The sequence below is a fragment of the Lethenteron reissneri genome, chromosome 29, assembly GCF_015708825.2.
Source record: "Lethenteron reissneri isolate LAM-NWPU_2019-01 chromosome 29, ASM1570882v1, whole genome shotgun sequence".
Lineage (NCBI taxonomy): Eukaryota > Metazoa > Chordata > Hyperoartia > Petromyzontiformes > Petromyzontidae > Lethenteron > Lethenteron reissneri.
Window position 1 is genome coordinate 2,884,530 of NC_083807.1, and position 22,953 is coordinate 2,907,482.

Genomic DNA, 22,953 nt, shown 5'->3' on the forward strand with positions numbered 1-22,953 from the left:
CGCCAGTTGCCCGCGGGCCTTGCAAGGAAGAACACGGCTATAATGTACGGGGGAAAATAACTAAAAAGGAATGGGAAATACTGGGAAATAAGAGGAGTAGGATGTAAAAATATCGGGAAAATGGGAGCAGAGAGGTCAGTAGGGATGAGGAGAGGGATGAGGAGGAGGCTACATGGGGGCATTGATGCTGCTGCACGGAGTGGGGTGTCTGTTTTCACAGTGGGTGGGGAGAGGGGAGGGGTTCAGAGCGGAGGTGGCCACACACAAGTCACGTTAGTGGGAGGGCTGTTGGCGAGCAATTATTATTATTATTGAGTTTGATTCCTGACCACGGCGATCGATATCCGGAACCGTTGTCATTCTTCACCAGCGCGGTGGAATATCGCCAAACAACCGCCGTGGCCGACGCAACACCGGGCGACTTTCATCCAGCAGTGGATTGACGAAGGGCTGCAAATGATGACAAGGGTCAATTTGACGCTACGACCATCACATCAGCTCTGGTCTCGGCCGGGCTTGCTTCGTAGCTCGGTGGGGCCCCTCACCAGCTGAGCAAACAAAGTCCGAGCCTTGGGTCTGGCTTCGTGGCCAAATGGCTGTCATTGTCAAGCGGGTGATGAACGCGATGGCCGCCTCCTCTGGCCCCTTATTATTTTATGACCGCGCGCTGCCGAGACTGCGTCTAATGAAGATGCCTCCCCCCACCCACCCACCACCACCTTCTCTGTTCTCACAGTCGCCGCTTTCGATCGTCCGATTCTAAGACAATGAGAGGCAGACTGGGCGGGAGAGGTTAGGGGGGTGGGGGGGGGTAGAGGAGTGGTGGGGGGCTGGAGGGGCGGGGGGGGTGGGGGCTGGCGGGTGGGGGGGTGGAGGGGTGGGGGGTGGTGGGGTGGGGGGTGGTGGGGTGGAGTGGTGGGGGGCTGGAGGGGTGGGGGTGGGAGGTGGGAGGTGGAGGGGTGGGGGGTGGAGGGGTGGGGGGTGGTGGGGTGGAGTGGTGGGGGGCTGGAGGGGTGGGGGTGGGAGGTGGGAGGTGGAGGGGTGGGGGGTGGAGGGGTGGGGGGTGGGGGGGGGTAGAGGAGTGGTGGGGGGCTGGTAGGGGGGGGGGGTGGGAGGTGGAGGGGTGGGGGGGTGGAGGGGTGGGGGGTGGTGGGGTGGAGGTGTGAGGGGATGGAGGGATGGGGGGGTGGAGGGGTGGGGGGGTGGAGGGATTGGGGTGGGGGTGAGGGGTGGAGTAGTGGGGGGTTGGAGGGGGTGGAAGAGTAGGGGGTGGGGGGTGGGGACTAGAGAGGTGGAGGGCAGGTGGGTTGGGGTGGATGGGTGGAGGGGTGGGGAGGTGGAGTGGTGGGGGGCTGGAGGGGTGGGGGGTGTGGGGTGGAGGGATGGGGGAGTGGAAGGGTGAGGGGTGGAGGGTTGGGGGTGGGAGTTGGGGGGTGGGGAGGCGGAGTGGTGGGGGGCTGGAGGGGTGGGGGCTGGAGGGGTGGGGGCTGGAGGGGTGCGGGGGTGGGGGGGTGGGGGGGGTGGAGGGGGTGGAGAGATGGGGGGATGGGTGCTGGAGGGGTGGGGGCTGGAGAGGTGGGGGGTTTTTGAGAGGATGGTTGGGGGTGGAGGGTTGTAGGGGGCTGGAGGGGTGGGGGCGGAGGGGTGGGGGGTGGAGTGATGGGGGGCTGGAAGGGTGGGGGGTGTATGGATGGGGGGGTGGGGGGTGGAGTGGTGGGGGGCTGGAGGGGTGGGGGGGGTGGAGGGGTGGGTGCTGGAGGGGGTTGGTGGGTGGGGGTCGTCGCTTTGCCTCCGTGAACTGAGCTTCCACCTCTGCTAATCTCATCACAACTCCGCACCCCCCGGCTCGCTGCTCGGGCATCTCCGGCCACGGCAGAGTGGCGCGCCACGCGGTAATTAGGCAGCAATTTGCGTCCTGGCTCTGGGAAGATGACGCCCGCTGTAGTTAATCTCCCTTCATAGAAAGAAAGAAAAAAAATCTGAGATTTTATAATGATAATAATATATTTCTTGAATCGGCGCGACACATTACTCACTCTATCGTTTTGTCCCCCGGTGTCTATTTCCCAATCACGACTCTCTCTCTCTCGCTCGCTCGCTCCTTTCTTCCGTCTCCTCGTATTCTCGTGTCTCTATTATCTCTCTCTGTCTCGTTCCTCTGCTTCTTCTTCTACTTCCTCACTCGGATCTCAACGAGCTTCTGCTTTAGAGACCCTTCAATTCGCACCGGAACGCGCGTGCCCATTGTTCGTTATCGTGGTCCTGTTTTTTCTGCTTTTGATTTGTTGAAAACTAGACAGGACATGAATAAATAAATAAAATACAACAACAACAACTAAATCCTCACTCCAGTGAACAATGTCATACTTACGACCTTGGCAGTGACGTACAGGTAATAAAAACCACACAACGCAACACATCTATCAAAAACGCTGCCCCAAAGAGGAAACATTACATAGCAGTCGACGTTTCGGATTAGTGGTTTAGTTGGGATAATTGATGAGCGTGAGTGTTAGTGACGGGACTGATTATAACTCGAGAACACCTGGCTAACCGTTTCGGGCTAACCGTTTCGAGCTAACCGTTTCGGGCTAACCGTTTCGGGCTAACCGGGTCGGGTTAACCGGTTCGGGCTAACCGGTTCGGGCTAACCAGTAATGCTCTGGCTTGGTTGGTTGGTTTGTCCGGTTTATGGTGAGTTGGCGAGTTGGTGAACGACAGCACGAGGCCTAGTACTCGCTAGCTAGTGACTCGTGTGCTAGTAAACAACCTCATCATTTTTTTTTCGATTTAAAGCTTTCGTGACTGCAGGGATTCATCTTCTTGGTTCTTTCGGTAAAGTCACGTAGAAGGGAAGTAATAAAATAATAAAAAGAAAACATCATAAAATAATTCTCACGACGTTTCGGCCACAACTGTTTTTCTTGGTTATTTCGGTAAAGTCACGAATAATTTTTCACCTGAGGACGGCTGCTTGCGTTGTGGCCGAAACGTCGTGAGAATTATTTTATTATGTTTTATTTTTATTATTTTATTACTTCCCTTCTACGTGACTTTACCGAAAGAACCAAGAAGAAAAATCATAATTTACGATCCGATGGTGAAGGTGCCGGGATTCTCTCTTCCACGACGACCTGTGGACCACGCTGATACCGCGCTCGCACGCGACACGGCACGAAGATCAAAGAATCGCCCAACTGCGACTGTGGAGAAGTCCACACCATCAAGCGCATCGACGATGAATGCTCCATCCATGCACATCCCGGCGGAATCGCTGAAATCCACACTGCATCAACCCCACATCGTTGGACTGGATGAGGAATTTTTGCATTAATTTATGACGATCTTTAAGAAAACATTAAAACAGTTTTTCTTGGTTCTTTCGGTAAAGTCACGAATAATTTTTCACCTGAGGACGGCTGCTTGCGTTGTGGCCGAAACGTCGTGAGAATTATTTGATTATGTTTTATTTTTAATATTGTATTATTTTCCTTCTACGTGACTTTACCGACAAAACCAAGAAGATGAATCCCTGCAGTCACGAAAGCTTTAAAATAATTATTTTATTATGTTTTATTTTTATTATTGTATTATTTCCCTGCAGTCACGAAAGCTTTAAATCGAAATCTATTGCAGCAGTTCATTTATTTCTCTATCTGCACACCGCAGACAGCCGAAGCTTTTAAATAGCAGTTGACTCTCGATGGAGTATGGCTTAGGCACCTTATTTAAACATAATAAAACAATTATTTAATTATGTAAAATTGTATTCTTTTATTATTTCCTTCTACGTGACTTTACCGAAAGAATCAAGAAGATGAATCCCTGCAGTCACGAAAGCTTTAAATTGAAAATTAAAACTGTTGCTTTTCACAATGCCATACCAACAAAAAAGGATAGTCGCGACTGGTTGGCTCGCTGGTGGCTGGTGGGTGAGGCTCGGTTCGTGTGAGGACACTCAATTCGGTCGGCTGGTTCATTCGACTTCGACTTTAAAATTGTGAGTGCCTAGCGCCGCTTCGCCACTCACATCCCACCACGCACTCACTGCCCCCCCCACCCGCCCCCCATTGAAATGCACCACGGCCTTCGCAACGCGTTTGTCCACCCCTATTTTTTTTTTTTTTGCTGGAGATGAGCTGCACCACTCCAGCCAAAACGGGTCAATTATGTGTGAAAATATTGTGGAGTGGGCAAGGGGGGGGGCGGTGCGGGGAACGGCTTCATAGCCGTGGATGCGTTGTGCCTCGGAGTAACCTCCGTGTCCAATCGCGTGAGGCTTTGCCGCTCGCCGTTGCTGTTGAAGAGGATGCTGTCGCGGAAGAAATCTCGCGGCTCTGGGAGGGGAGACACTTCACCAGGAGATGGGGACAATTAAGTGGCTGGGGTGGGGGATGCGGGGCCCGTAAGAGGGAGGTGACCCCACTCCGTGAGGCGATGGTCGTTAAATTCGAGCGGTGTGTTTCTTCACTAATTTTCAGAGGGGGGAAAGGGTGGGGTGGTCACTTTCGCTGATAAGACATCATCGGTGTTGAGGGCCGCCGCACCATTTGAAACCATTGTGGGTTTGACAGCAACACGACGGTGATGTTGATGGGTGGGGTGTTGACACGTGCTGCGTATCGTCCGGGTGGCTGCACGTCAGGGCCCACACTAAAGGTCACCAGGGTCAACCGGCGGACCGCGAGCCTTGCAGTGAACACTTAATGAGAGAATTGATGCCTTTCAACTCATTGAACGTATCAGCCGCCCGTTTGATGTGACGCCACAATATCCGGTGTTCCGGTGACTCTCCGCCTTCTGTATGGGATGGAGTGTTGCGCCCTCGCACGCGCGTGTTGTCTCCGGTCCCTCCCCCCCCCCCCCCCCGACACGTACAATAAACACTCACGAATTGTCTGAAAACATCTTAATACGTAGAGGACTGCAGAGCAATCGATGACGCCGGCTCATCACCTGGCAAGCCTTGCAGCTTGTGCCCGTGGCTCCTCGGGGATTGCGAGATGCAGTTTGCGCGAATGACGCTATATCATACTCATCATTAGATTTACAATATATTACTATTATTCGTAGTAAAAGTAATTATGTAAGCGCAGAAGATGCCAGCACAATTTAAATGTTGCGACTCCGTTATCCGCATCGGACGCGGCGCCGCAGGACTTCTGTATGGGACAGACTGAGCTCACATTGCAGGCAATGCGACTCGGAGCTCAGTTATGTTTTTCTCATGCGCAATAATTGCCTCTGATCACGGTTGGAGATGGTGGGGGAGGGGGCGAAAGCGAACACGATCGAGCAAATAAAAGAACCATCACGGGGTACGCGAAGAGCAATAACAGCACACGGATTGGGTGCAGGTGCAAGGACCGAACTGTGCATTTCTGAGGTCGGAGTGATTGGAAATGGTGGAGGGAGGAAGGGAGGGAGCGAGGGGAGGGAGGGAGGAGAGGGAGGGGAGGGAGGGAGCGAGGGGAGGGAGGGGGTTCAGATCCTCTTGACGACAGTGCAAGCTTCCTTCTATCGTTTCCACTCCCGATGGCCTGCGTGGCAACATCTCAAAGTAAAGTCTCACTCTCATTCCACTGTGACTCGGAAACAGCAGCAGCAGCACTCTCGCTTGACAGAACAACAACAAGAAAGATTAACTTCACAGTGCGGTTTATCGTAATGAGTTTATCAATCAACCTAACGGATGTGCCAACTCGTTGCTGGAACACAACGCACATGGAACGCAGCGACGGCCGTGCCACGTGCAGCGCTTCCTGGATGATCGTGGTGATGATGGATATCTGTGAAAAGAGCTTTATCAAACTAATAGGGTTTTCCCCCTTTTTTTCTGGCAACAAAACTGACACCTTTTGCAAGGAATCATGTTTACATTAACCACAATACTTGCAGTGAAATGCAAACAAAAAACAATACTCTGGTAATTTATGCATTGTCCTTGAAACTGATTGGTCCACACCAGAGACAGCTTTCTTTAGAGCCTAGTCTCATATGGTGTTCGACCAGATGACGCCAAAAGGCGCACAGTTCAAAGACAACGCAACCATCAGAGTAATGAGAGCTCGGGATGAGCAGCTACATCATGGGACCTCCTTTGCCAGTACCAAAATATACTAATAGGGTGTTTCCCCTTTTTTCTGGCAACAAAACTGCAAGTATTGTGGTTAATGTAAACATGATTCCTTGCAAAAGGTATCAGTTTTGTTGCCAGAAAAAAGGGTAAAAAACATATTAGTATATTTTGGTACTGGCAAAGGAGGTCCCATGATGAAAGAGCTTTATCGTTCATCTGATTCCTCCAGTATAAATTAAGATTCCGATTCTAAACTCTCACGAGGGTTAAATTTCGATTTAAAGCTTTCGTGACTGCAGGGATTCATCTTCTTGGTTCTTTCGGTAAAGTTACGTGACTTTACCGAAAGAACCAAGAAGATCTCACGAAGGTTATTCAACAGGAACCGATTCGGGGGTACGAGGTGCAGCTGCTTTCAAGGAATGTTTGTTTTTTGTTTTAGGAATCTACTGGACATCTGCGAAAAAGAGCTTTATAGCTAATCGGATGCCTCTAAGTATGAACGAATACAGATTCTGATTCTGATGACTCAAGGACAATGCCAACATTTCGGACGTACACCTATAGACGTTTTAAAAGATGTTGGTAATCGTTACGGTAAAATCATTAAGTAATTCGATATTTTTTCCCCTCTGGGCATAGCGTGTCGCCAAATGATGGCTGTAGTTTCACGTGCAAATAACTGGTCTAACTTGCTTGATGGGCGGGAGAGATGCCAAGAGACTCCCGTGACGCCTGATGACCTCGCGCCGAGACGGTGATGGCACCTGAAGCTGTGTGCAACGCGCTGAACCCTTTGACCTATCGATATGCTTATTCGATAAATTCGCGGCGTGTACGATTGCGGTGATGGTGAGAGTTCGACCTTCGAGTACAACTGCCCCCCCATCCGTGTATCACCTCTTTGCGTGAATTAAATGTGAATTTAAACACCGAAGTTTTGAGAAAATAAAATGCGCAACTTGCATCCCAAGCCGGAATACCACACTTGGTTGTTTGATTGTTCCAATAGGTGTCATCATATTTTAATATTATTATCCTAATAAGTTACTTTCACCTATCAATAGCTTCCACCAACATGCCCTCTCTCAGTTGTATTATGGTTGTGTGAATGGGCATCGTGTCGCGAGACAAATATATTTCTGTTGGGAACACTCGCAATGAGTAGTGTCCAAAACGCAAACAAAAGCGTCCCCCGGAATTTGACATCAAATAACTACTTCTGAGGTTCACTTCAAAAGACCAATTAACGGACACTAAGGTTCCGCATCTTTCAAACGTGTGTCCGTTGCTTCGGAAGCTAAACATTTACTTGCAGTGTATCGGAGCTGGAGTAAGCCGAATTAAGAGAGAGAAAACGACTGTAATATCACAATCGTGCGTTCGGTCATCGGCGACCAAGGCCCAAAGCCATCAATTCACTCGACTTGACGACCCAATTATAGCATGCGCGGCCTGAAACGTTGACACGAGAGCCAGAAATCTCAGCGGTGCCCATGCGCAGTGCCTGTGACCTCTCCGTAGGCACCGGGCCACCGGACGCGCTATTATTGTCGTGTACCCATTGTACTTGCGGGCAAGAGGGTGTGGAATGAGAAGTCACGTGACCTTTTTTGACAGAGCCGGCGCTGGTCGTTCCACCAACGCAAGCTCCTCTAATCCCCATGCTCGCGAGCTATTTAGGTGGGCACACCGTGGTACCATGCGCTATTTCCGCCACCGCTGCTGTTGCTGTTATTCATGCTCCTGCTGCTGCTGCTGCTCCCGCTATTGCTACAACTACTGCTGATGACACGACCAAACGGAACATCTTAAAAAAAACATGCGTGTTCGGTACAGCGTTGTTAACTGCCTGCGAGACTTCTTGGGACATTAAACAAAAGATTTGCAGAGATGAGATACTGGCACTCGAAATGTATTGCTAACAGAAGCCTACTGCTGCATCTAAGCTGAACCCAAAGAGTGACCAACGTAGAATTAAGAAAAATGTTTGCACATAGAAGAAGACGACCTGATGATGATGATGCTGCTGCTGCAGGCAGTGATGAGAAGGAAACTGGCACTATTTGAAGACCACATGTAGGATGGACAACAACAGGACATTTTTAAGTGTTGTTGTTGTTCGGAAGCATGGAAGGAACTGGAAAGAGAGGAAGACCTAAACAGATAATGACTTGACGACTACGTAAGAGACCCGTGCCAGAAAGATGTGGGCCACTACTTGAGCAGATTGACACAAGAGACAGAGGAAAGTGTAAACAAATGGCGTGGATCGTGATGCTGATGTTGATGACTGCTGCTGTTATTGCTGCTGCTGCTGCTGCTGTTGTTGTTGTTGCTGCTGTTGTTGTTGCTGCTATTGTTGTTGCTGCTGCTGCTGCTACTTGTTGCGTGAGCTGCGTGGCGAGTCTCAAGAGCTGATGAGCTGTGACTTTCATTTGGTGAGCTGTGTGGTGGTCGTCTCAGTTGGTGTGGTGGGACCATCTCAGTTGGTGTGGTGGGAGTCTCAGTTGATGTGGTGGGAGTCTCAGCTTGGTGTGGTGGGAGTCTGAGTTGGCGTGGTGGGCTGTGTTGAGTCTGCAGCGCTTTGCTGTCTTGTGCATTAAGCGCCCTTGCAGAAGGACTTTCCATACAGATAAGTGCTAAAGTGCTGTTTGGCGTCATATCAATAAGCAAATAGGGCTCGGGCAAGATAACTTCCACAGCTTTATTTATACAAACCACCCCTCACTCTCCCCGCACGCAAAGAGAAACAAAATCATCCCCGCATAGCCTACACAGACTCCTTGGGGCAAGCGCTGTTAGCGAGCGCCTATTAAGGCCCGCACGACACACGAGGGGGTGGGTGGCCAGCACCGCGCCCGGCCGCCTTTGTCTCCCTCCTGGCGATGTTTACACATCGCAACAGATGACTAATTTGAGGCTGAGTCGACCTTGGGGGTGGCCCGGGACCGGTTGAGATAATCTGCGCTGTAATTTGTCGTGAGCGGGAATTGAGCTCGGGTCGCCGGGTTCGTAGCGCAGCGCGCTAACCGCTGCACCACCCCTCCCCACACTCACTAACACACGCACACATATAACAGAGGTCACACGCTTATTTATTTATTTTAAGTGACACAAATGGGTTGAGGGGGGGGGGGAATGCAAAACGTTGGGAGTTTTGGTTTTTTTCAGCAGCCTTGGTTTAACGCAAAGCAAACTTCGGAGTGCTTTTGACATTCGCCATCTCATCGACAATGCCAGAATCGATTGAATAACCAAACTACTGCCGGATGATGTTCACCGTACGGGCGAGTGCCCTCTGCGTTGGAAGCACGAGGAGGAGGAGGAGCATTGGCCGGTGTCTATTTTGTTTGTTTATATTCTCCACACTCACTGCCGTTCGTGGTTATTTTTAGTGCAGTGGAAATCTTTTTTTTTGTTGTAGGTGCGAAGGGTTTTTCAGAAGAAGCCCTCTGACGATAGAACTTTGTTCTACAGACGAAACGGATCGTGATGCCCCGCGAAGGGTTTTATTCATATTATTATTTACATGACATGACCCCAGGAATAAAGTTAGGAGAGGGGGGCGGAGATGGGAATGACCCAAATATGCCCACTGAAAAAAAATCCTGTTAAATTATGTACGTTGGTGAACATAGCGGCATCGACTGGCTACCTAGGGTCTACTAGTTACGCGAAGCGGCGATGCGTTCCTGAAAAGTGCCACGTCAAGCGAAAAGCAATGCCCCAATAAATGAATGTGTCGAGAGAGTCTGGCGAGACGCGGCGTACCCACTTCTTACGCGCACCACGCGGTGAGATGGCAGGGCAAATCACTGATACTGTATCACTCCGCGAACTGCACTGCATCACTGCACCGCTCAGCCACGGTAGCTCAAGAAAGTAGTTCGTCGTCGACCGTCCACGAACCGCGCTATCACGGGGCACTCATTCCGCGTTATAACGGTGCGCGATCCTCTTCGTGCGAAGTGTTCAAAAGTGTAAGAGCCATGTTATCGCAAACGCGAGTTATCGTGTGAGCACCGCGCGTTACGGCAAGGACTTACCGTCCAGTGGGCTTGTGCGAATTGATTTGAACTCGGTGATCGGTGCGTCTAACGCTACCTCCAGATCGATGTCCCTTCCTGAAATTCTATTGCGAGCTGTTTGGCATTGCGTGATGCTCCCGCGGTCAACATTGCCTCTGCACATTTGTCGGAAAATTCGCTCGCTTCGCATTGTCATCAAAGCACCCAGAAATTTGTGACAGTCTCGTTTCATCAAAATCATCATGTCATAGTTTTATCGCGTTGTCTCATCCGCACTCAGTGCGGGTCGCAACAACACGCTCAATAACTCACCCAACCACTCACTCTGACTCACCCAGCTACTCGCTCACTCACCCACTCACTCACTCGCTCACCCACCCTTTCACACACTCACCCACTCAGACGAACACAGTCACTCACTCACCCACTCATTCATTTAACAACTCACTCACCCACTCACCCGCTCTCTCAGTCACTCCCTCTGACTCACCCTGTCACTCACTCTGACTCACCCTGTTACTCACCCACTCACTCACCCGCCCGCTCACACACTCACCCACTCAGACGAACACAGTCACTCACTCACCCACTCATTAATTTAACAACTCACTCACCCACTCACCCGCTTTCTCAATCACTCCCTCTGACTCACCCTGTCACTCCCTGACTCACCCTGTCACTCACTCACTCACCCGCCCGCTCACACACCCACTCAGACGCACACAGTCACTCACTCACCCACTCATTCATTTAACAACTCACTCACCCACTCACCCGCGCTCTCAATCAGTCTCTCTGACTCACCCTGTCACTCACTCACCACACTGCATCTCACAGCGCTCCTCCTTCTGCTTCTTACCTCGCATTGCTACTTTCTTTCTAGAATCCCTTCCTCACATCGCATCCACTCATCTCCAAGTTCTTCTTCTTATTATTATAAACTTGCTCAATTTGAGAAAGGTGTTCACCCTTAATTTTCGTACAACTTTCATAGTGCTATATTCTTTGGGTCTTTCGGTAAAGTCACATAGATAGGTTCAAAGAAAATAATAACAAAAAATATGAATTGCTGCAGTCACGAAAGCTTTAAATCAAGATTTCATTGTGTTGTTTGTTGATGGCCGCTTGGAGTTTTTGGGGCATTTTGGGCCCTGTGCTCAGCAACCGTCCTGTTAAAAAAATATTTACATCTCGAAGCGGGGTGCAGTACGGTTTCACGTGGGCCAGTTTAGTAAGCACAACAACAATATCAACCAATTACCGTACAAGCAAACACACAGAAAAGTAACAACGCGGCAAAATAATCATTCAGCAATCGTCCGTTTCTTCGTACGATGCGATGCCCTCGACGCTTCCGCGCGTCGCTCGCGAGTGATTTGAAGAAAAGCCAAGATCGTGTTCGAATTGATCTGAGTGTCAGTCATCGTCCCTTTGGCGCGACAAGGGCGATTCAGCGAGTCGTGCCTTGGTGTGCCTGGCTGTGTTTACAAGACCCGCGAGCATCTAGACCGGCGGGCGGGGGGAAGTAAGTCAGCCGCACTGATCCGACCATTATTCCCCCTCTTCCTCGTCTACGCTATAATTGGCGGCGAGTGGGGTGGTGTGCTGGTGGGCTGGTGGGATGATGGGATGATGGGCTGGTGGGTTGAAGGGCTGGTGCGCTAGTGGGCTGGTGACCTCGTGGGCTCGCAGGCTGGCGGGCGAGTGGCGTGGTGGACCGGTGGGCTAGTGGCCTTGCGGGCTGGCGACTCAAATGTTTTGTGGGGTGCTGCAGGGTCCACAGTAGCGGGGCTGAGAGGGGACGCATTGATGGCATGCTGCACTGCGGCTGTGTGTGCATAGCGGTTAGCGCGCTGTGCCACGAACCCGGCGCACATGAGTTCGATTCCCTCTCAAGGCCACCAACACCAGTGACGATTATCTGAACCGGTCCTGGGCCTCCCCTAGGTAAATTCAGCCTCAAAATTAGTACCTGCTGCGGTGTGTAAACATCGCCGGGCGTGGTGCTGTCCACCCACCCCTCTCGCGTGCCGTGCCAGCCTACATAGGCGCTGCAACTCGCCAACGACACTTACCCCTAACATTCTAGATTTGAAGCTTTCGTGACTGCAAGTATTCATATTCTTAGGTTTTTCTCGGTAAAGTCACGTAGGGTAAAAAATTAAATTAATAAAAGTGAAATAAAAATAAAATAAAAATCACGACGTTTCGTAGGCAACACAAGCTTCCGTCTTCGGGTGGAACCGTCACAGCCCGCTTAGCTGTGACTTTACCGACAAAACCTAAGAATATTACCCGTAACAGTCTAATGCAGGCTTACACGGGTTGATCTTCGTCTTTGTCTTCGCTGCGCGTGTCCGATCAGCTGTGCGCCAACGCGCTGCTGCTGGCGAGCGTGAACGCCGCGGGCCTCGTCACGAGCTCCCTGTCGGACCGTGCCCAGCGGCAGGCCTTCCTGGAGACGCGTCGCTGCATTGAGGGGCGCGTGCGACTGGAGATCGAGAACCAGCGGCAGGTACACGGAGGACTCCCTGGCGCGGTGCGTTCGACCGCGACGAGGAAGGCGTTCGGGAAACGCGGCAACGACTGGACATCTGTGCACAAGAGCTTCGCGGCTTGTCGGATTTCCTCCAGCGCGAATGAATATCGCGGTGGTTCTGAACTTCGTGAGGATGATGGTTGAGCGTGAACCCGAATCGGGAGTACAAAGTGGCCCTTGCTTTTAAGGAAGCTTTTTTGAGATCTGCTGAACATCTGTGAAACGATTGGACATCTGTGAAAGAGAGAGGGCTGTATAGCTGATCGAATTCCTCCAGTGTGAATGCATATTTTGATTCTGACTGGAGCTTTAGGAATACACTTGAGCTCTGCACTATTACATATAAATTTAAAACGTTGTGATTTAGAGCTGCCTTTATGTTTAGTTTGTTGTCCTTCCCCCGTGCCTCGGGTTAGTACGGTTGGCTGCGTACGGTGCGAAATAAGTTAAACATACATATGGACTTATGGACTTACTTGATTGAAAATCGGCAAAATCGTTCAAATGGCTGACTAATAAAAACTAATTTGCAGACACAAACCAACCAGTTCACCTCTCCATCCCACTGATAATGCTGACAAGGACGCCCTTAATACATTCAAGACACTCTCCATGAGTCTCAAGACTCCCTCTCAGGAGGGTATTGCCCCCTTCCCCCACCGCTCCTCTCCAGCCCACCGCAGTCGGAGCCACAGAGCCCCTCGTCAGAATCGCGAAACGCCACCGACGTGCCAAGTTCAATATAAACTCAACCTTTGTGTGTGTTATTTCTGTGCGACGCCTTTCCGTGACGAGATTGGCTCAAAGCGCCTTCGTAGAAAGAAACAAAGCCCGAATTAGAATTTCGGAGAATGAAAGAAAGATCGTGTAGAATGAAAGAGAGAATTAATGAAAGAGATAGATCGTGGACGAGTGCACGACGGGCAAACGCCACCTCACAAGTTTCCGTGACAGAGACTCAGCCACGCACTATGGTGTCATAAAATTGATCACCTTCCTTCCAATTGTTGCTGTTGTTGTTTTTGTCCGTGCCAGCGATGGGAACACACACCCGCTCGTCGCGGTCGTGGTGGTGGTCGTGGTGGCAGGGATGCTGGGGAGCGGTGGCAGCTAGTGGTTGTCGCACTGCGCTGCAAACCCGGCGACCCGAGTTCGATTTCCGCTCACGGTCAAAATCAGTGACGATTGTCTGAACCGCTCCTGGGCCTCCCCTTGGTCGATTCCTCCGCCTTAAATGAGCACCTGGCGTAGTGTCTGATATCAGCAATGGGGAGATAATGGGGGGGCTAGGGTGGATCCACCCACCCTCTGGTGGTGCCGTGCCGGCCTTCATCGATGCGACTCGCTCACCCCGCTTGCCCCAAAAATGTCGGCGCGAAAGAAGTTCCACGTGCGTACACGCGTTCAAGGTGACACACGGGGCGTGTCTGTCCTCGGCTTGTGGCGGCGGTGGTGCAGGAGCGGCTGGTGCTGTCGGTGCTGCCCAGGTTCGTGGTGCTTGAGATGATCAACGACATGTCCAACGTGGAGGAGGAGCAGCTGCCGGCGCAGTTCCACCGCATCTACATCCACCGCTACCAGAACGTCAGGTGCAGCTCGGAGCTCGCACCACACACCGCCTGCCTGGCGCCGTGTCTGTGCGTCCGTGTGTCCGTGAGTGTCCGTGTGTGTGCGTGAGTGTGCGTGAGTGCATCAGCCAGTCATCTCAGTCATCTCGGTCATCTCGGTCAGTCGACCCGTGGCACCTGGGTCTGCCCCGTGACCTCCTGCCAGCGGGCGTTCGACACTGCACGTGGCCTCAAGGTGCACTTGGCCTGGCACAAGCGTCGTGGTGACGTCACCGCCACTTAGTGTGGCGCGCTAGTGTAGCGGTTAGCGCGCTGCGCTACGACCTCGGTGACCCGAGTTCGATTCCTGCTCACAACCAAAATCAATGACGATTATCTGAACCGGTCATGGGCCTCACCTAGGTCGACACAGCCTCACATGGGTACCTGCTGCGGTGTGTAAACATCGCCACTTGGGAGAAAAATGCGGCCGCGCGTGGTGCTGGTCACACACCCCCTCGTGTTCCGTTCTGGCCTTCATAGGTGCTCGCTAACAGCACTTGCCCCAAAGGTCTGTTACAGGCTATACGGGGGATCTTTGTCTTTATTCATGGCGCGGTGTAGCATTTAGCGCGCTGCGCTACCAGCCCAGTGACCCGAGTTCGATTCCCACTCACGGCCAATGCCAGCGGCGATCATCTGAACCGGTCATGGGCCTCCCCTCGGTCGACTCAGTCTCAAATGAGTATCGGGTGTGGTTTGTAAAAACGTGGCCACTGGGGAGACAAAGGCGGTCGGGCGTGGTGCTGGCCACCCACCCTCTCGTATACTGTGTCGGCCTTCAACGGTGCTACGCGCTAACAGCACTTTCCCCAACAGTCTGTTAAGGCTATACGGGGAATCTTTGTCTTCGTATGGTGTCGGCCACCCACTCTTTTGTAGCGCCGTGCCGGCCTTCATAGGTGCTACTCGCTAACCACACTTGCCCCAACAGTCCGTTGAAGGTTATACGGGGAATCTTTGCCTTTATGGTTCTCACGGCAAGCCGATGTGGAAGTGAGTCTGCTGCCATCTCTGCTGCGGTCACCGCATCTGCAGAGCGGATTTACTTGGATCGCACCCCAAAGCCTACTTTCACCTGCCTGGTAGATTTAGACTTAAAACTTTAGTGAGTGCAGGAATTCATATTCTTGGTTCTTTCACGTAGATAGAAAACAAAAATCTAAATTAGAAGCAAAAAACCCACGACTTTTCGATCGCAGCACAAGCGTTTTTCTTCAGTTGGATAGAAAATAAAGAAGACCGCTTGTGTAGCGATCGAAACGTCGTGGGTTTTTTGCTTTTAATTTTGATTTTTGTTTTCTATCCACGTGACTTTACCGAAAGAACCAATAATACGTCTGGTAGATATTTATTTTGATTGCCTGGCCTTTCACCAACTACGCCCACCCCCGCGTCCCTCTACAATTACATTGCAATCAATCGCATCAAAGGCGTCGTCCCGTGATTTTTCGTCAGACCTCGCGCGGCTAGTGAGCGAGCGGCGTATCGTGAAACCTCGTGTCACGGAGCGGCACCTTGGAAGTTGCTGTCCCAGAACTACGGCACGATGACGGGTCAACGGCGCAGCGCCCGCATTGCAACGGCGTGTAAAGGCGTTGGGGTGCGTCTCAGAGCGCTTCGTATCTGCATCGCATCTCACGTGGTTCGAATTTTTTATTTTGATCCACCAAAATAATAGGAGGAATTTCGAGCTCTTTGTCAACCCACCGCTGCACTGAGGCGTCCGCATGCCTTTCCGTCACGGGGACTACTTGACGATACTTCGCCAGATTGGTTAGTGGAGGTTAACGAAGGGAGTTGGAGCCAGGTGCGGTTAAGATATTACTCGCTCCTGATGTTACCCGTGGTTGGGATTGAACGGGTGTGGGGGTGGGGGGGGGGAAGGACCGGTGAAGCAATAACTTGCCACTGATGTTAGCAGTGGATAGAAATCGGGCAAAGTTTCATAGCGAAGTACTCGGTATGAAATTTGAGAGAGAATTAGGGCACCCTCAGTGACAGAAGCTGTCCCTGTGCGGCACAGGGAGGCTCAGTGCCGGGCATGCAAAACGGACATTGGACTTTCCAACGGAGGGGGGGAAGAGGCAATGATTGCCACGGATAATCTGGCAAGCGTGAGCCATTTGCCGCGTGATTTTTCGAAGTGGGCTATTTTGTTTAGTTGATAGGTTATCAGCCCCAGTCACAAATGACTGCACACACGCACACAAAACCCCATCACAGTAAGTTTGATCCTGAGCTTAAATTGGATAAATTCCAGCGCTGAGAATGTAAAATAAATGTTTGAACTTCATGCGACGAGCAAGGTGGCAGGGGAAGTGCCGCCCGCTGCCTGTGCGGAAGAGACCATCGCTTGACGTGGTCTCAGACGTAGATCTGCGACATCCACTTCTGCGGGCCACCTTTGCGTTATATGCCTGACGCACGAGCGTTGGACACAATGCGGATGGCTGCTTGAAAGTGACAAGTCGGGCAGTTTCGATTTAAAGCTTTCGTGACTGCAGGGATTCATCTTCTTGGTTCTTTCGGTAAAGTCACGTAGAAGGAAAATAATAAAATAATACAAATAAAACATAATAAAATAATTATCACGACGTTTCGGCCACAATGCAAGCATCCGTCTTCAGGTGGAGAACAGGTCTGTCTTTATTTTTATTATTTTATTATTTTCCTTCTACGTGACTTTACCGAAAGAATCAAGAAGTCGGGCAGTGGTGGTGATGCACACCAGTAATCTCCGCATCGTGGAGGCAGCGAGGGTTGGCGGATCACACAGGTGTCCTGAAATTCCGTTTCCCGTGGGCGTTGAAGTGCTGTACCCTGGCTCGCCAGGAGAAGGCGGTACAGCAAGTGTGGACTCATCGCCATCTGTTGTCATCTGTACGGGGATAGAGTGTTGCCCCCTCGCGCAAGGGGTGGGTTTATCCGGTTGCTCCGGTTTCCTCCTCCCACGTGTCTAATGATATTTAGTAATTATAATAAATGAACCTCATCATTAACTGGCTGAAAACATCTTACAAATATAAACCCAAATCGGTGGCAGGAACCTCCCGAAAAAAGAAAAGTAATTCGACTCAGCGTGGCTCTCCGGGATAAACAAATAACGACATTATAAGCAACAAATAATTTTTTGAAAATTCATAAATGAGCAAGCAACGCGAGAATGAGCATGGCGACTGAGCCAATGAGAAGCGAGCGGGGAACGAGCCAACTCGGACGAACGAAAGGGATCGGCGGCAGTGACGACGCGTCGAGCGACGACAACAGCGGCGACAAACCTCTCTTCACAGAAAGTTCCTGGAGCTGGCACGGAGCCTGCGGTGGGGACAATTGCTTCTTGGCACTTCCACTCCTGCCTGCCTGCCTGTCGCGTTTTATTGCGAGCAATAAAACGGCAAAGGCTGCTGATCATAAAGCGCCAATAATTTGTGGCTGAGATGTTTACGATTCGTGGGGGAGGGAGGGGGTGGTGGCGGCTAGGGGAGGGGGGCGGGGTTTGCCGGGGGCGGACAAAGTGAGAGATTGGGCGAGTGAGAGAAAAAAAAGTTAATATCCATAACCGGGCAATTTCACTTTTTTTTGCTGTCGTTTTATAAGAGCGTGCTTTGTCTTTTGTGTGCCCGTAGGCTTGCTGGCGAGCTTGCCGGTGCGGCTATTACTTTATTTATTTTCTTTCACGCTGCCATTGTGGGATTTGTACACGGAACAAGATATTCGCCTGCAGTAGGAAAGCTTACGTGGGCGCCGGCGGCGTAGGCGTGCTTGCCCAGGGCCTTGGTGCAAGAGAGATGTTAACTACCTCGCCTGGTATACAGGAGGTCGTGGATTCAATCTTGACCCTGATGTCTGTATATTTGAAATTTGCGCGTTCTCCCCGTGGCCATGTGGATTTTTCTCCGCGTTCTCCAGTTGTCCCTTCCACATTTCGAATCACAACGCGTTCACAGTATTTGGCTGCTATACATTTACACGTGATAAGCGACTTCGTTGAGCTATCATTTGTGGCCAGGTCGCTTCACATCTCAGTGGGTCTTAGCTGGTAAGATAAGAAATAGTTTTTTTGTTGTTGAGTTTTTTTAATAGAATGTGGGGGGGGGGGGGGGGGGATCTCCCCATCCAATTTTCTTCGTAGCTCAACCCCTGACCCCCCTCCCCCCAATCAGGCCCGTGGCAACCGGCGCAGTTGCACCGCCTGCACACTCGCCAGCGACGTCACCGCTGGGCACTGCGGCCTGAAACACTTTCAACCACTTCCGCGTTGGTTGTCGCGGTTGTGCTGCTGCTGCTGCGCGCCTCCGTATTTTTTTTCCCGGTTGTGCCGCGCATTGCGTTCGGAGTGATGCACAACATTTCAGAATCTGAATATTTATTTATACTCGAGGAGGATTCCGGTGAGCTGTGAGGCTCTTTCTCCACAGGTGTACGGTTGGGGGTAGGTCAGAACGTTACAACAACGAACGAAACAAAAGACGATCTGAGTGTAAAGTATGGGAAAGTTAATAAAAAAAATATATACAAATTAAAGGAAAAATCTTCTTGGTTCTTTCGGTAAAGTCACGTAGAATGGAAATAATAAAATAATAAAAATAAAACATAATAAAATAATTCTCACGACGTTTCGGCCACAACGCAAGCAGCCGTCCTCAGGTCGTGAGAATTATTTTATTATGTTTTATTTTTATTATTTTATTATTTACCTTCTACGTGACTTTACCGAAAGAACCAAGAAGATGAATCCCTGCAGTCACGAAAGCTTTAATTCGAAATTTAAAACGGAACAATCTTTAATTAAAATCAGGTAAGGCCCACTGAACTATTAGCTTCTTTTTCAGAGGCGAACTCTTCACAAATGATAGCTCATTTTTCGCCGCCAAATAATCAACAATCTAAATACATGTTCCTGGAGAAGCTCCCATCCTGTGGAGTGAAACGTCGGACCTTGTTGCCCAGTAGCACGCGGGGACAACCGTAAAAAAACACAGCGAAGAGCTGGGGTTATTTCTCAACAAAGTCACCACGATGCCAACCTTGGTGTCGCCACTGAACCTCCGATTAGCACGGCTGACTACATACGGTGCGAAACAATCTGAACAAACACGCACGCACACACACACTGGAGCCCCCTTCATTAAATTGTACTTGAAATCTCATCGTAGCGTTGCGCGCGGCCGTGATGTGCTCGCTCATATTAATGCGGATCGGTTACTAGCCCATTAGAGGCATTACTGGGGGGGGGGTTGTACGTAAAATAAATTGCCCTGATGTCAATTTGCGTGCGGCGAGGATGCATTGTCCGATAATTACCCCGAATGGGCTGCGCTGCGTCGGCGGCGGCGGCGGCGGCATCACGGGTGGAGCGTCAGCGTCGGGGCTTCTGTTACTCCCTCCCGCAATCAACGCGGCCGCTTAATTGCCCCGATTGGAGGAAAGCGGACGGACGAACGGGCGAGGAAAGTTGTTGTTGTTGTTGTTGTTTTTCTTGCGTCGCCTAACCGAGCCAGAGGGCAGAGAGCGCTGTTTGAAACAAATTCCACGCTGCGTCAACTTCATTCACCAGTGAAGGTGCTCGCTATGACGCCGTGCATCGATGGCGCAATAACGATTGTCCGCATGCTAGTTAGGCTAACACTAAACTATTTTCTATCTTACCAGGTAAGACCCACTGAGATATGTCGCTCTTTTGACAGAGGCGACCTGGCCACGAACGATAGCTCAACGAAGTCGCTCATCACGTGGAAATGTATCGCAGCCAAATACTCTGAACACATGTTGATTAGAAATGTGGAGGTAAAAACCGTGACCACGGGGAGAACACGCAAACTCCAACTATACAGCAGCAGGCGTCAGGGTCAGGATCGAACCCACGTGCATCCTGCATACCAGACAAGGTCGTTATCACCTTGCTACCGTGGCGCCCTTAAGGCAGATGTAATATCGCCGTTTCACAAATCCGATGGGGGGAGGGGGGGCCCGGGGTGGGTACTAATTACGAGACCGATTGCTAAGGCACGCTGCCGCCTGGTGTAAAGGCGGGGCGCACTGTGGACTCCCGAGGTCGCTGTGTCAATCGCCCGGCGCGGCAGTCGAGAGACAGCGGAGCGAGTTTCTTCGATCCCCTTCTCCGCCTCTGACCCCCCCAACGGGGCGAACGAAGTAGACCTCGCTTAGTCGCGCGCGGTGTGCGTTCGTCTGCGTTCGTGTACCTTGAACTTATGTCGCGCGTGCGTACGGTGCACCGTTAGAGCTTGCCACGTGTGCTGCGACGTGTACCGTGTCGGTCTGTGACGCGAGCGTGGAAGGGTAGACCAAGGTACCCTCTAGAGGGGGCACTCTAGAGCTGCCCCCTCGCGGAGACCCTCCTGATAGCAGTGGCGTGAGCATCGCACTTGCAGGGGCTGCGCCTTCACCCATACGGCGGCGGCCCTTTGTCAAACGAGCTCATGCGATGCGAAATCATGCGTTGGAAGCGTGTGTTTGTTTTGGTGTTGTAGAATAAAAGTGATAACAGTGTTGGTGTGGAGTGGGCCACACCGGTTACAGTTTTGCGCTATGGACCCGGCGACCTTTGCCTGGCTTCTGGCCCACGGCTAACATCGGTGGCGAATGATATCTCAATCGGTAACATCGGTGGCGACTGATATCTCAATCGGTAACATCGGTGGCGACTGATATCTCAATCGGTAACATCGGTTGCGACTGATATCTCAATCGGTAACATCGGTGGCGACTGATATCTCAATCGGTAACATCGGTGGCGACTGATATCTCAATCGGTAACATCGGTGGCGACTGATATCTCAATCGGTAACATCGGTGGCGACTGATATCTCAATCGGTAACATCGGTGGCGACTGATATCTCAATCGGTAACATCGGTGGCGACTGATATCTCAATCGGTAACATCGGTGGCGACTGATATCTCAATCGGTAACATCGGTGGCGACTGATATCTCAATCGGTAACATCGGTGGCGACTGATATCTCAATCGGTAACATCGGTGGCGACTGATATCTCAATCGGTAACATCGGTGGCGACTGATATCTCAATCGGTAACATCGGTGGCGACTGATATCTCAATCGGTAACATCGGTGGCGACTGATATCTCAATCGGTAACATCGGTGGCGACTGATATCTCAATCGGTAACATCGGTGGCGACTGATATCTCAATCGGTAACATCGGTGGCGACTGATATCTCAATCGGTAACATCGGTGGCGACTGATATCTCAATCGGTAACATCGGTGGCGACTGATATCTCAATCGGTAACATCGGTGGCGACTGATATCTCAATCGGTAACATCGGTGGCGACTGATATCTCAATCGGTAACATCGGTGGCGACTGATATCTCAATCGGTAACATCGGTGGCGACTGATATCTCAATCGGTAACATCGGTGGCGACTGATATCTCAATCGGTAACATCGGTGGCGACTGATATCTCAATCGGTAACATCGGTGGCGACTGATATCTCAATCGGTAACATCGGTGGCGACTGATATCTCAATCGGTAACATCGGTGGCGACTGATATCTCAATCGGTAACATCGGTGGCGACTGATATCTCAATCGGTAACATCGGTGGCGACTGATATCTCAATCGGTAACATCGGTGGCGACTGATATCTCAATCGGTAACATCGGTGGCGACTGATATCTCAATCGGTAACATCGGTGGCGACTGATATCTCAATCGGTAACATCGGTGGCGACTGATATCTCAATCGGTAACATCGGTGGCGACTGATATCTCAATCGGTAACATCGGTGGCGAGACATATCTTCCAGCTCCGTTCGTTAACCTCCACTAACCAATCTGGCGACGTGGCCGAAAAAAATGCTGACGGCTTCATCCAGCGGTGGATTGACAAAGAGCTCAAAATTACCACCGCTATTATTATTATGATGGACAAAAGTAAAACATTTCAACCACAGCCTCTAAAAGTCGCTCACCGATCTCAGGAGACCTCAACAATGGTCGGACCCTCGGCTCTGTAAGACGCGGCAGCCATCGCTCTCCCGATATATTCTACCGGCTGTTTGGAAGAAAGTCAAGTGGTGGGGGTCATTAGAAATCGATCGATAGAGTGTCTGCAACTCGATTATCCTGCATCTAGCAAGAAACTTGCCTTTGATCCGGAGCATATGTTAGTGCATTGCAACGTATTGCGATGATAAGTGCCAGGATTTATTTTTGTAAATTTCATGGAAACGGTGAGTTCTTAGGACTGCCCGCAAATGAGTGCTCATCATCAACGGTGAGTTTTCAGGAGCCGGTCGTCACCGATTTGCTGGTTCGATTCCCGCTGCAGTCATCCCGCCATTCATTCGGAAGGGCAAAAGACCAAAACAAACCCACGGAATGCTGGACTGACAATTTGCAATTACACTTGCAATTTGTATTTATAGTCTCTCTAGAAGCAATTGCATGCCAAGACCGCTGTGCCGTAACAGCAGGACATGCATCACAAGGAACAGATGCTTCTGCGTAGACGCTCCATGTGTGTGGGTCGTTTTTAGTTTTTGTTTTTTTCAAAGGACGCATTCAGTCCTCGACATAATAGAATCAGACAAACCTGAGCTTGGACTTAGAGACAGCGAGAGGAGAGCGCTCCAGATGACGGGGGGGGAGGGGGGTGGGGGGGGCAACAGAGGAGAACCTCCTGTCGAATCTCCGCTCGTGGGAT

At 51.0% G+C, this 22,953-nt stretch overlaps 1 protein-coding gene across 1 annotated transcript in view; it reads left to right on the forward strand.

The window, feature by feature from the left end:
* ADCY8 (adenylate cyclase 8) overlaps positions 1-22,953 on the forward strand; it is a 92,795-nt gene that overhangs the window by 13,384 nt on the left and 56,458 nt on the right. The window contains exons 3-4 of the mRNA XM_061562393.1: positions 12,476-12,625; positions 14,108-14,238. Coding sequence (XP_061418377.1) covers positions 12,476-12,625; positions 14,108-14,238 — 281 coding nt within the window. The remainder of the gene's footprint in view (positions 1-12,475; positions 12,626-14,107; positions 14,239-22,953) is intronic.